At 49.0% G+C, this 14,096-nt stretch overlaps 1 protein-coding gene across 10 annotated transcripts in view; it reads right to left on the bottom strand.

Moving 5' to 3' along the window:
* EHMT1 (euchromatic histone lysine methyltransferase 1) overlaps positions 1 to 14,096 on the bottom strand; it is a 1,124,912-nt gene that overhangs the window by 786,289 nt on the left and 324,527 nt on the right. For all 10 annotated transcript variants that reach the window (XM_085611576.1, XM_085611658.1, XM_085611650.1 and 7 more), the window contains one exon: positions 6,686 to 6,860. In XM_085611576.1, coding sequence (XP_085467702.1) covers positions 6,686 to 6,860 — 175 coding nt within the window. The remainder of the gene's footprint in view (positions 1 to 6,685; positions 6,861 to 14,096) is intronic.

Here is a 14,096-nt window from a genome sequence, read left to right as displayed (position 1 = left end):
AAGAGCATGGGAACAGTGTGCGAAAAAACCAGAGAAACAAAAGAGCGAGAGACAAAAGGTGAGAAACATCACCAGGGGGCACCGAGGCACCAGAAGGCTACAACAGCAGGCCAGAGCAGGAAAGGAGCAGAGCCCCACTCTGAGGAACCACCGTGCAAGCCAAGGCGCAAGCACCAGGTGGCAGTAAGCACCAACAGGCCAGAGCAGCGAAGCCATAGCAAGAAAAGAGAAAACACTACTCCGTGGAACCACCGTGCAAGCCAAGGCAAGAGCCCACCTGGAGGCATAGGCACAAGAAAGGGAGAGAGAGAGGGAGAGAGCGAGAGCGAAAGCAAGAGCGAGAGCGAGAGCGAGAGAAAGAGAGCAAGAGAAAAAGAGCAAGAGAAAAAGAGCAAGAGAAAAAGAGCAAGAGAAAAAGAGCAAGAGAAAAAGAGCAAGAGAAAAAGAGCAAGAGAAAAAGAGCAAGAGAGAGCGAGAGCGAGAGAGAAAGAGCGAGAGCGAGAGCAAGAGAGCAAGAGAGCAAGAGAAAAAGAGCAAGAGAGAGCGAGAGAAAAAGAGCAAGAGAGAGCGAGAAAGAGAGCAAGAGAAAAAGAGCAAGAGAGAGCGAGAGCAAGAGAAAAAGAGCAAGAGAGAGCGAGAGCAAGAGAAAAAGAGCAAGAGAGAGCGAGAAAGAGAGCAAGAGAAAAAGAGCAAGAGAGAGCGAGAGCAAGAGAAAAAGAGCAAGAGAGAGCGAGAGCAAGAGAAAAAGAGCAAGAGAGAGCGAGAGAAAGAGAGCGAGAGAAAGAGAGCGAGCGAAAGAGAGCGAGCGAGCGAAAGAGAGAGCGAGCGAGCGAGCGAGCGAGCGAAAGAGGGAGAGAGGGAGAGAGGGAGAGAGGGAGAGAGGGAGAGAGAGAGAGAGAGAGAGAGAGAGAGAGAGAGAGAGAGAGAGAGAGAGAGAGAGAGAGAGAGAGAGAGAGAGAGAGAGAGAGAGAAGAAAGAGAGAAAGAAAGAGACTGCACCACAACCACAAGGGGAAGGGCCACAAGCCCGGAACAGAGGAGCAACAGTAATCCATCCCCGTAACGAGGAAGACCGGTTGGGGATCAGAAACTCCAAAAAATAAAGGGAAGGAGCAAAAGTAGGCCCTCATGCTGGAGAGAAACCAGCTGGAGGGATGCCTGACCGGAAGAAACAAAGAAAACACCCAGAGAAGTCAAGTCACCCAGAGGGAGGCGACTGCGGAAACCCTAGCAGAGGGTCCTCGCAGAACGGGCGAGTCGTGAAGGAATCTGCGGCTAGAATCGTCACTACCAGCAGATACATCGTTACCGAAGGTAAGTAACTTGTACATCTGATAGAGACTACTAGCCACAGACTCCTTAACGTAGAATAGATACCCTAGCCAAACCCAGAAGGGAAGGAGGGCCTGCGAGAGAGCCTCCCCGCCGGGAGAGATACAGGGCCCCAGCAGGGGACATGTCACAGGGACAAGAAGGGAAAGGCCAGGAGGCAGGACCCACCTGAAGAAACACATACACCGTGACAGAAGAGCTGCACACACCCCCCGCCGCAAACAGTGGACAAGGCAGGGACGGCTGCAACGCCAAAGTGCAGACGGAAGAAGAAAGGCACCAGAGAATACATCAAAGGCCACAACGGTGTAGCAGAACAAACAGACCCACACTGGCATGTACAGCCAGCAGCAGGGAACACCACGGAACGGTGCACCCAAGATAAGCTAGACGCAGGCCGAAGGCAGAGGTCAGGAAGGGCCAAGAAGGGCCCAGACACGCCCCAAGGGAGGGCCCGGCACACACTGACCCACGAATGAAGAGGAACCAGGCAGAAAGAAGGCAAGAAGGAAAGGAAGAAAGAAGGAAAGAAAGAAGGAAATAAAGAAGGGAGGAAAGAAAAAGAAAGAACGAAAGGAGGAAGGAAAGAAAGAAAGAAGGGGGACGGTCCAAGCCGTCCACCCGAACCCAAAAACCGAGGAAACCAGTTCTCCCCCACCCCGCCCCCCCCCCCCCAAGGGAAGACCAGACAGAGGATCAAGGCGGACAGAAGCGCAAAACCGCTATAACGCAATCCCGCAGACAGTAGGCCGGACTAGGCCAGCGACACAGCGATCCAGGAGAAGGACGGACCGGGGCGCAACACAAGCCACTCCAAAACCATCGCACCAGCGACATACCGTGACGCCACGGAGAGCAGAAGTCCGAAGGACGACCACACCTCCCCAGCACATGAGAAAGCTATACAATAGCTACCATTACCCCACATAGGGCATGTTACGTCCCAGCACATGGGAACCCTCTTAGGAAAAAGCTTCCGCAGCAAACAAAGACCTGCGGAGAAAACCGCAGATGGCTTGCCAATCAGCCAATAAAGAAAACACAGAAGGCCTAATCTCAGGGCCTACACAGCTTACCAAAACCACAAGTCAAAACAGGGCCAGACCAGCAGCCAACAGCACCAAGGTCCTAACAAAAGGATCCAAAGGCACATGAACCATACAGAACAAACAACCGGGGCTATGCTCTACAAGGCTCTCCGGAAAACGACGGAAGAACACCTCCCAAAACACAGACCGACTCACAGGTCACTGAGGAGGAGGAGGAAGAGGGGAGGAGGAGGAGGACGACGAAGCCCCGCAAGAAACCTCTGAATGGCAGAATCTGCAGGGGTGTGGAACAAAAGAGTGCCATCAAAAGGAAGGGCCACCAACCATTCCCTCACTATCCCGGAGCCCGGCATGCCGATGAAGGGCCACCGAAGAAGCCATCGTACGACCAAGCACATCCGAAACGTCCAGAGCCGAGCGAAGAATAAAGGCCGCCAGCTCACGTCCATCCAACACATAGTGTCGGAGATCAACACAGGCACCCTCTTGAGAAGCGGCCGACATAAGGGACTCCGCCGAGTCCCACAAGCAAGAATTGGCACTTGCTAAGACACAAAGAGTGTTAAGGGCCCGCAAGGCCGCACTGGTGGATGCGAAGATATTGCGCCCCCAGGAATCCAACCAGCGGGCCTCCAGTGACGGGGGAGACAACACCGATGGCAGGGAGGGAAAGGCAGTCTATAAAAGAGGGCCCCTGGTAGAGGGGTGGAGGGAAAGACAGACAGGGTCATGTGGTGCAGGACGGTGGAGGTGCAGAAGCGATTGGGGCACCGGATCCCCCGTGGCAGACCACCTCCAAACCCCCAAAAGAGACGTGTGGAGCACGTGTGGAGCAAAGCCTCAAAGGGAAGAAGCAGCTCCCGACCCCCATAACCCTGATGTAGGACCTCCAGAAGATGATCCGTGGGGAAATGGGCAGCTGGATCACCCATACCCCGCCGCTGTGGAGACAGCCCGAGCTAAGGCAGCACCGGCCTCCGTAGGCCCCCGTGGCGGGGAAAGCAGTTCCTCCGTGGGCGACGGCTGCAAACTAAGGCGGCCGTCCCCTAGGCCAACCAGAGGAAGGAAAGGCCAACTCCGGAAACGAGGAGGGGGGGGCCGAGGAATTGGGAACCTGAGGACCTTCCGGCAAAGACTGTGGGCACGGTGACGGCGATGAGCCGTCCTTGGAAGACGCCGGGGAAAACTCCACGACACAGCGGCCCGTCTCCGGAGAAGATGAAACCAACAACCGCTGAACCTCTGGAGAAGAGGGGGCATCCGAAGACTACTCAACAACCCGACGCTTCAACGCCAGCCCGGTGCCGTAGAGTCCGCGACCGGCATCAGGTCAACGTCGACCGGCGCTGAACGGGACGCCGGAACGACCTCCGCCACAACGTGTGGCGCATGAGACCGGAGCTCGGTCGGAGCCAAGGAGAGGCGCTAAAAAGGCGTCAACTCGACCTCCGACGAGGCAGCCGCCTGCGTGGAGGGACGAGGGGGGCCCGGGGACATTACCGACCCCTAGCCGGCCCCTGCACTGCCGGCAGGGCCAGCAGCTGCCAGCACCTGATCAGCGTCAGCTCGGCCTCGGACAAGGCCACCGCCTGCCCAGAGGACCGAGGGGGACTCGCAGACACGCCCGAGTCCCGGCAACCTCCCGTGACACCACAGGGACCCCCGCTGGGGTTTGCGGCGAGGCAGTGGCGTCCGGGTCCGAAGGAGGGAACCCCGAAGGGCCGCACCCCCGACGGCCCCACATCCCCTGAACCTGCCGGAGCCGCCGGCGATGCCGTAGAAGTCCCCGCACCCGGCAAGGGATCTGCAGACATCCCAGGAAGTGAAGGAGAAGGTAGAGCCAAAGAGGCCTGCAAAGCCACTGCATAGGCCTCCATCTGGGCTCTGGTTGCCCCCGTGCCGGGGAACGGCGGATAGGATGGCAACACATGGGGCCGCACCACCCGCGGAGTACCCACACCCCCAACAGGCCAGGGACCAGGCCTCGGGGACAAACAGCGACACTTACCAACAGGTGAGCGATGCCCTTGCGGCCTGGGAGAAGGACGATGTCGGAGACGGAGGTTCTCGAAGCCGTCCGCGGGGGACCGATGAGGCGACGCCGACGCCCTGGACATGCATGCCGAAAGGAGCTTCATCCGGCGCGCTCGCCAGGACTTCAGCTTAATTTGTTGACACACCTCACAATCCGTGGAGTCGTGGTGCTCCCCCAAATATCACATGCAGATGGGGTGAGGATCCGTCGCCGACATCTGGTGCGTGCAAGACGAGCACGTCTTGAAGCCCGAAGGCATTCGCACACTGTACCCAAGAAAAAAGCCCAAAGCGGGAAAAGAAGGCCTGAAACAGGCCAGGAACACGATCCAGGTCCGCGTTGCACGAGGAAAAGAAGAAAACTGACGTCAGCGCGCCGGGTGGGGCTTATGTGACCTCGCTGACATCATGCACGCGGAAGACGTCGGGCAGAGTTGCGTGGTACCGCCCCCGGCGCTCAGAGATGCTGGGCAAGAAAGTTTTCCGGGTCCAGTCTCACGCCAGGGGATAATTCCACGTTAAGGAATCTGCGGCTAGTAGTCTCTATCAGATTGACTAGATAATGTGTGGAACACTCAGCCGATCTAGAATAGGCTAGTCAACTTTGTTCCAGGGCAGTGGCCTACTACTTATCTAGCTCTACCCTCCCCATTTGTAGTATTTCTTAACATTTGTAGCAAGGAACACAATGAGGCTCGCCAAGGAAAGTGTCTGCCGCCATTGGGAGGGGTTGGAAGGTATGAATAGGCCTTAAAATGAGTTTTCAATTCCTCACTGCAAAAAGAGATACTACCAAATCCACATACCGTCAAAAAGCTAAAGATGACTTAAGACATATCCAAGCCATATGAGCTTGGTGCCTTCGTATGGGAGCAATAGGTGAATTACAAAGTAAAAAGGATTTCAAACTCTTACATACAACTAAAGAAAACTGGGTACAGTTGGAGACTAGGCGTGACCTTTGAATGCAGACAGACAGGAAAATAAGCATACTAGATGAACCGGGCAGTAATTTTCATTCATCAAATGTATGCAATTTGCGTGTTTGCCATGCAAACGTTTAGAACTAGCAAAAGTCAAAGTGCATCAATTTGCTACCATACTAAGAATTTTAAGCACAACAGCTAAGTACTGTTAATCGCCAGATCTACAGCTTATGCAATGTATCTGACAGAAAGCACTGTGAATTGGAATTCACCAAAGCAGCAGAAGATTCCTCTAGGCACCTGTCAATGTATTGTAGACATGTTCTTGTAAGCAAGAAGGTACTTCCGTCTCAGTGCTCCGTAAATAATACCAATAAGAGTGCCAATTTGTCAAAAACCTTTAGCCACTATGCAAAAAATATATCAATAGCATTCTTTTTACCAAACCAGTGGGATTTGTTACAAGCTCAGTAACATTATACATTATTCACCGTTTGTGCTGTCCTTCCGTAACTACATTTCTAAGTTGATCAAAAACAAAGCCTTAAGTTCCAAAATCAAACTCCAGTTGCAAGCATGATCTTTGTAGAGTTTGGAAAGATAAATACTGTACGTTTCAAACACACAATTTCCTGAGCTCTCCTTCTGGAAGTACCCGAAGGATCGGGATATCACTAATCTTTCCATCTCATATGCTTCACCCTTTAGCAAGAGCACACATTTTCAATGCTGAACAGACTCAAAATGAAAGGAGCAGGGCCCACTCTCCTGAATCCAATACCTCTAATCTGCTGTGAACTCCCCCCCACAATACTGGACACTACCACCCAAGAATGCAAAAACATGTAGGTTTACTAAGACCTCCTATAGTAAAACGCCAGAGACAACATGTTAGCGCTCAATAAATCTCAAGTAGATACTGTAAAGAGAAGATTGATAAAGTGACTGCCCAGGATTAAGAACTCTTCCTACGATCTACAAAATGACTCCTTTGCTAAGACAATTTCACATCAGGGAAGAAGCTTGGCTATAGCTCTTCAGGAAGGTACACAGAAAAGGGTCAGCCAGTGACAAAAAGCTATTCTGAATTAAAGCACTGACACTGCAAAAGTAAAATGAAAACATTTGTTCCTGGATTGTTTAGCTTGAAGATCTTTGAGTCCTGGTTTTACAGCTTGCTAAACAATGCGGCGAAAAATCCAACAGACAACTACTCAGTGGAGTAGGAAAACTCAGCTAAGGGATCCACGGATCACTGGATTTGAATGCATGGACAATACTTTCCAAGAAGAATGAATTCAGAAATGGCAAACTATAGTAGTTTGAAACAAGTTGAACACAATACCTGAATGTGGTTTAGTTGCTGCAGCTGGGCTGGTCTGGTTCTGAGGTAGTGACTGTTGGAAAGCTTGCAGATATGGCAGAGGCTGAGGTTTGACTGATTCCAAAACTTCTTTGCCTTTGCTTTCGTCATGGGGCTCACTTTGATTAGCTGCTTCTTTGGGTTCGTTGCTAGCATGCTTCAGAAAAAACAAACAATAAATTAAGTATAATGTTAAATTGAATAGCTTTTGAATTAATTGACGAAAGCCCGTTTTAAATCGAGGTTAACAGCCAGGAAGGAGTTTCTAACCACCCATTTTTTAAACTTTGAAATGCCACCAACAATCGATGTTTTAAGATTTACAGATATGGGAATCTAAAATAAAATGGTCAGAGATGAGAGAGGTGGTAAAATTAAAACAGTCTTGGAAGATCTAAAGGATATAATTATATAAGTTATAGTGAACAATCAACAAATATAGACGTTGACTTAAAAAAAGATTAATTTATTACAGGTATGTCCCCCACAGAGGTGCCAGGAACAAAATCAAATTCTAAGGATAGGATTCCCATGATGGGCAGACGTGACAATGAAGACTGACATAAGAAAAAGTGACAAAAGAAATAGGGGAAAACCAAGAGAAAGCACCAGAATAATAACACATAATAAAATGAATAAATGCCTGCACAACAATAAAAGTGCTACACATTTACTGAAAAAGAAAGAAGAGAATCAGACCCTCTGAAAGAAAAATACGCCGGGATAATCAACTGGGGAGAAGGAAGGGTTGGCAGGTGTCTTATTTACATGGAATATGGTAGTCCCCTTTGCATATGGGAGTCATTTAGGGGCACTATGATGGCTATCCCTCGCATAATTGTGGCCCAGCAATAAATGTATTCATTCCTTTTTTTGTAAACTGTCCTCAATAGTCACAGGATTACAGACAGAACACAACACAAATACATAACCCAAAAACATAAAATTAGCCACAATATTAGTCATACAAGAAATTTTGTGCAACACACCACACCTGTCGCAAACTGCATGAGTAGCAAAGGAGACCGACAAAGGGCTAGATCAACATGCTTACAGCATTAGGTAGGCAAACCTTACATTTGTTTGCAGATCCTAGGCCTAAATCAGGACCACACCTTTTATAATGGAGGTCACCAATGGCATAAGGATGTGCATCTTTAATATATTTAAGGGCTTCCTTGACCTTATCGTGCCTATAGTGTAATTCTGACCAGCCCTCGCACCATCATGGGCACCCTTCACATACTGTGTACATCCTTGTTCCAATCATTCAGCCACTGGCACATTATTTCTCACCCCAGGCATGATCTGTACCACATTTTTCATATTATAGGCATGCTTGATATTATGGTGTCCAGCAATGCTCTTCTGCAAGCAGTGGAATGAAGCACTTCTGTTAATATGTTGGATTTCAATTCTGCAGAAGGGAGAGGCAAGTCCAACATATCTGAAGCTTTTCTTATTACCACATTTGGTGACCTCAGTAGGTGCCAAACTTTTAGGAAATAATTCCAACTTTTAGGAAATAATTCCCACTTAGAGGAGGTATCCAGACCACTGGCCTTCTCTAAACCCTCAAAATCTGGATACAATCCTACAATCTCTCCTTCTTCAACACCCTCATGTCCTTCCAGATATCTTTTTTCTCCAGCAATTTCTGTGCTTCCCTACAAGATCTGATCTTCGGTGTCGCAGCGACAAAGGTGGTACCGGCGCTGAAGGTTGTTCAGAAGGCGGTAGAAACGGAAAAGTCTGCTCCGGATGACGCTGAATCAGTTCAGATCCAGACCGCGCCGGAGAGGGTTTGTGCGGCGTTTAAGACTCACCCCATTCCTGTTGTGACAATGGCATTGGCTATCTGGGCACTGGCAGAAGCCAGGGCACCGTAGTCATCGGCATAAAAGGTATAAAGGGTGCCCACTGAAAATGAGCAGGAAATCCTCCAAAAGAATACGATAGCAGACCCACGGGGGCTGCAGGAGCACCAGATGGGAGTCGTAGTCCTTGTAAAAATGCTAGACATAGCATTCAGAAAGGAGGAAGGATCAGATCCAGGAGCCAGAAAGCCGGATTCTCCGCTTCCTTGTTCAAGGGTACTGGTGCCAGATATGGCGGAGGAACCACTGAATACGGCTCTGGCAGAGGCAATTCCGTCTGAGTCATCGGCCGCGGAGCCAGGGAGGAAGCCAGAGACATCCTTACAGATGGAGTCTGTGATAACTTCTCTCTATCTTCCCGATGCTTAGGATCCAGGAACGCCGACCTTGGCGAACCACCTTCAGAAGAACAACGTCCCATGACGCCACTTCTCATGTTTTCTTTTGAACGACCCTTCAAGTGTGAGGAGATGGCGACTCCGAACGAGGTCGAGCTCTCCTACAACCTCTATTCTGCCTCTTAGCCTTCGTCATGAACAGCTTTGCCTCCCTTACCTTCAAGGCCTGCAGATTCATCTGGCTACAAGACAAGCAGGCTTCAAAGTCATGGCCCGACGACAAACATCAGCGAGAGTCTCGATGTGGGTCAGTGATGGACATCTGACAGCCGCATTCCCAAAAGCATTTAATGTCTGACTTTCTTGGCACATAAATCTTCACCAGTAACAAAGCTGCACCCACAGAATAAAGAAATCTCACACAAAATGGAGAGCCTGGAAAAAACGTTAGCGCCGACGAAACAGAAAAAAGGGAACTGATGTCATGGTATTATGACAAAGTTGTCGACGCGGGAAAGTTGTGGAGAAAAGTTTCCGGTGGATGTGTGCATGGGGCATATGCAAAAGGTGAGGAACCCAAAAGCGGATGTATCCATAAGAATTCTCCAAACAATGACAACTTTCACATCTTCACTTAGAAGTCTGGAGTATGGCGTTTCTCAGAGACCCATACGGTCATCTCTTCAGTTTAAAATGTGCATTCTTTCTCTGGCACACCTGATTAAATCTGTTAGCTTCGACTTTAGTTTCGAGTCTGATGAAACTCAGATAATCTTAAAAATCTCATATGATGTGAATGATGCTGCTTACCAATTCTTTGAAGTGTCTCTCAATGGTGTAGAGTTGGTTAAGTTTTAAGCATTTTATACTCAATGGAGGCAAGACCGAGATAATCGGCTCTGTTCGACTTTCTCCCTTCAAAAAGCTTTCTTTTTGGCACTATTCCCAGATACCCCTTAAGGTGCAGGTTGCACTCGATAAGAACCAAATCTGGGGATGAAATGTGTTCACAAAAAATTAAAAACAGCATTGTGAGGCTAACTTTTTTCTTCTTGCAAATGACAAGCTTTTAATTGATCCAATTATGTACAGCGTACATAGGAAAATGTAAAAGCAATGTATTCATAGTAAAAGGAATACTTTCAAAAATGTATAAACTGATTTTGAGGACAAAAAGGTTGAATAAACAATATATTTTAAACTACTGCTATTACCTCACAGATAAGGGATTTGCTGCTATGGAGGTCATTTATACAGCAGAGGAATTTCATACTTCGAAAAAGATTTGGAATGTCCACTACTGTAACCTTTTCTGATTTGATCACTGTAATACTGATAATACTTTTTACAAATGTTGACCTAGATACCTTCGACGTTACCCCCACACCCACCCGAGTATGAGGATTACCTTTACCAAGATAAAGCACATCCTAGAGAAATGTCCGCCCGCAGATATTACACCATTTTTAGTTCTTCAGTTTTGTTTTCTGTTGCAGCGCACCGACTTGACACAGTCTGTCCCTATTCCCTGCGCCACCCGGGCACGTCCCGGCCCCGGCGCCCCCATTGAATCGACTCATCCGAGATGGCGCACACTGACATAATCACATGGAACATACGCGGCATGTACACGCCCGCGCGGCGCCACTCCATATTCGCATATCTCCAAAGACACTCCGCTGCAATCGCCCTCCTGCAGGAAACACACATGACACAGCCGGAATTAGACAGGCTGGGCAAATGCTGCAGGGGTCAATTATATGGCACAACATACTCAGCACACGCGCGGGGCACACTAATTTGGGTGAGAGCGGGTACCCCGTTCATTTGTACAGACACAGTGATAGACCCCGCAGGCAGGTACACTCTGGCACGGGGGACACTCAATGGTCAACAAATCCTGTTGGGCTCTATTTATGCTCCGAACACTGACCAACCCTCATACCTAGAGCAACTGTCCACAACGTTGGCCCCCTACGCTGGGCTCCCGTGGCTGTTAGGTGGGGACTTTAATTTGGTGTTAGACGTACACCTAGATAGGTCCTTCCCACCCCTCCGAACAACAACGGCCGTCTCAAACGCGCAGGCCCTCACCTACTGGCTATCACACTGGGCGTTATTGGATCTGTGGTGTGGCCTACACCCTAATGATCGCATCTATTCCTATTACTCCGCAGTGCACGACCTTCACGTGCAGTTTGACAGGGTGGTGGGCTCTCCAGCACTGACCCCGTTGATTGAGGACGCGGAATATTTAGAACGGACACACACTGACCATAACCCCCTGAGGCTACGGCTGAACTGGGAACCTGATCGTCCTCCGGTCCCTACCTGGCGTCTCCCGTCAGCAACACTGGAGGATCCGGAATTCCGTTTATCCCTGGAGACGGCTATCCTGGAGTATTTCGAACTGAACAAAGGGACAGCGAGTAACACATTGGTGGAATGGGATGCCCATAAAACGGCTATCAGGGGTCACTGCCTCGGTGCCACGTGGAAAATAAGCAAAAGCCTGTCGTTGTCACTTACTCGCCTTGAATCGCAATTACTCCAATACGAAAGAGAGGGCGGAGGCCGACACTCAGGCCGTCTGGTGAGCCTTCGGGCGCAGCATGCGGACCTCATGGAACGTCTGCGATGCCACAACTATGCAGACCACACGGCTCGTACCCACGCCAAAGCAGACAGAGCGGCACGCTTGTTGGTCTGGCTGCTCAAACAGGAGAGCAACTATGCCCCAATTGGGGCCATACGCACACCCGAGGGGGCATTGGAATACACGCAGCGTGAGATACACATGGTGATGTCCGACCATTACGCTCAACTGTATCAAACCCAACACACTCTGTACCAGCCAAGCCTGACCTGTGCCGGAGTTAACAAAGACCACAAGGACAACCGCACAGCGACTGTGACCCCTAGTCCGGCACCCAAGGACCTCCCTCGACACTCCTGAAGAAGCCTGCAGCCTCAGAACAAGGTGCCCCCCCCCCCCAACCGCGATCAACAGAGGGTAAGATTTCCCGACACCAAAAGGCACCCCTGCACCCAGCGCCCCACGGCCCCCTGTGCCCAATCCCGGGGTACCTACCTATCCTCCAACTACCCAACTTACCTCTCCAAGTGGTGGTGGCACCTGAAGAATCCTCATCCCCGAGCTTGCAGTCTTTTTCTAAACCGGAGATTTCCCATTGAAATCAATTGAGCGCCCGAAGGCTCAAAAAGCACCCAGCCGCCAGAGTGGCCATGGCAGTGCAACCTCTACACCTATCTACTTCCACACTTGCCCTGAGCAAGTGACCAGGAGCCCAGCTCCCACAGCCGCGTGGCCTGCTAGTCAGCAGCCACCAACCAAGGCCCCCCTACCTCTCATAGAATAACATTGGGCCTAACTTTCTCTGCACCCGATCGCCCTTGTGCCGCTGGGGGTGAACTAACTGTACCTACCTGACCCTGGGAGACCCCCCGAGTCTATGCCCAGAACCTTAACTCTGCCAGTCGAGTACTTACCTTTAAACCGATAACTCAATTTTCTCCATAGGGTAACATTGACTGGCTTTTTCTGAAAAGTGTGGACTTTTCAAAACTTAAAATATTCACCAAAAATCATTCGAGTAAAGAAAACGAAAATACTCACCTGCTTTTAGGTGAGCTCCCAGTGCTGGATCTTGGTGCCCAGCACTGACTCTGAAAACTACTTACAACTGTACTTACCAGTAACCCAATTTTCTTCCATAGGAAATCATTGACTGTTTTTCTGCAAAATTTCTTCTTAAGTGTCAATTTCAGCAATCTTTAAATATTCCTTAAAAATCGTATAATATCTGAAAACATAATTACTTACCTTTTTTGGATAAAGGTCCCAGTACGGAGTCTAGGCACCCAGTACTGGATTACAAAAGTAACGAGAACATACTATACCTGCAACTTGACTTTTCTGCCATAGGGAACCATTGACTGTTTTCTATGAAATATTTTTTAAGTGTCAACTTTAAAAAAGCAAAATATTGTCTAAAAATCATCACAGTAATTAAGTCGACTTTTATCACTTGATTCCAAGTACTGACCCAGGACTGAATCTAGGATCCAGTCCTGCAATTCCAAAAGTAATCCTAAAAGTAATCTGTGGCAAATAACCTGAAACTTCCATTGAACTCAATGCATTATTGTGTTTAAAATAGTGTTGCCTATTGCAACCACTTGTAATGGTTTACAAAAGTAAGTTTCATATTGCAAAAGTATTTATATAAAGCATCTCATTCTGAGAAAGTATATTTTAATTCCAATTGTTGGTTCTAAAATAAAACAAGCATATATTTTTTATATATAAACCATTGGCCTAGAGTTCAGTTATTAAGTGTGTGAGACCATTTGCTGACTGAGTGTGTACAACAAATGCTTTACACTGTCCTCTGATACTGCCTTACTGATCGACCAAGCTATCACTTTAGAGAGTAAGGTTATATCTAACTTTAGCCTCTGCCAAGCCTCTGGGGACTGTGGACTCTGTACACCCTGTACCTATTTGGGAACAGTATATACAGAGCCACTTTCTCACAGATACTTCTAACCACAGATCCCTCACCTTTAGAACAGATACCAAAGCATAAATACCCAAAGAGGAAGTGCCTAGAGTGGACTCAAATCAATACGTCCTGCAGAATTGAGCAGAAGAGGTGTTAGTCCCCTCTGGCATTCAAGAACCTTACCAGGGGATTGGGAACTATAAAGATGTTCTGTGGCTTCAACCACCCCAAGACACGCAAAGCCTAGAGGCAGAGTGCCCAGAAACTCACTCTGTCCTGCTTTTGCAGTGCCACAAGACAATGAAGTAGTCTGTAAGAACCTGCACCAGCCTTCCCTTGACAAGGGGTGGGAAAGCCTTCAGAGCCAAACGAACGGCCCATAGCTCTAGAAGGCTAATGTGAAGCTGGTTCTCCACTGAAGGCCAGAAGCATCTGATCTTCAACCCTCCCCAATCCAGTAGCGACTGCCACAGGACAAATTGTGATCGGTCAACCACCTATACAGATCTTGGGCCACTGGCTTCTACCATTCTGAATGGCTGCCACCATATTGGACCTTAACCGTTTGACTCCCCTTTGTGGTTAGTGTGGGTTTGCACCCTTGACCTCATTCTCGCATAGCATTAAAGGGAGTACGACTCTGCAACCCCCT

This window comes from Triturus cristatus, chromosome 1_2, assembly GCF_964204655.1.
Source record: "Triturus cristatus chromosome 1_2, aTriCri1.1, whole genome shotgun sequence".
Classification (NCBI taxonomy): Eukaryota; Metazoa; Chordata; class Amphibia; order Caudata; family Salamandridae; genus Triturus; species Triturus cristatus.
Note: the sequence above shows the minus strand (reverse complement) of the source record. Positions and strands in the feature narration are given on the sequence as shown.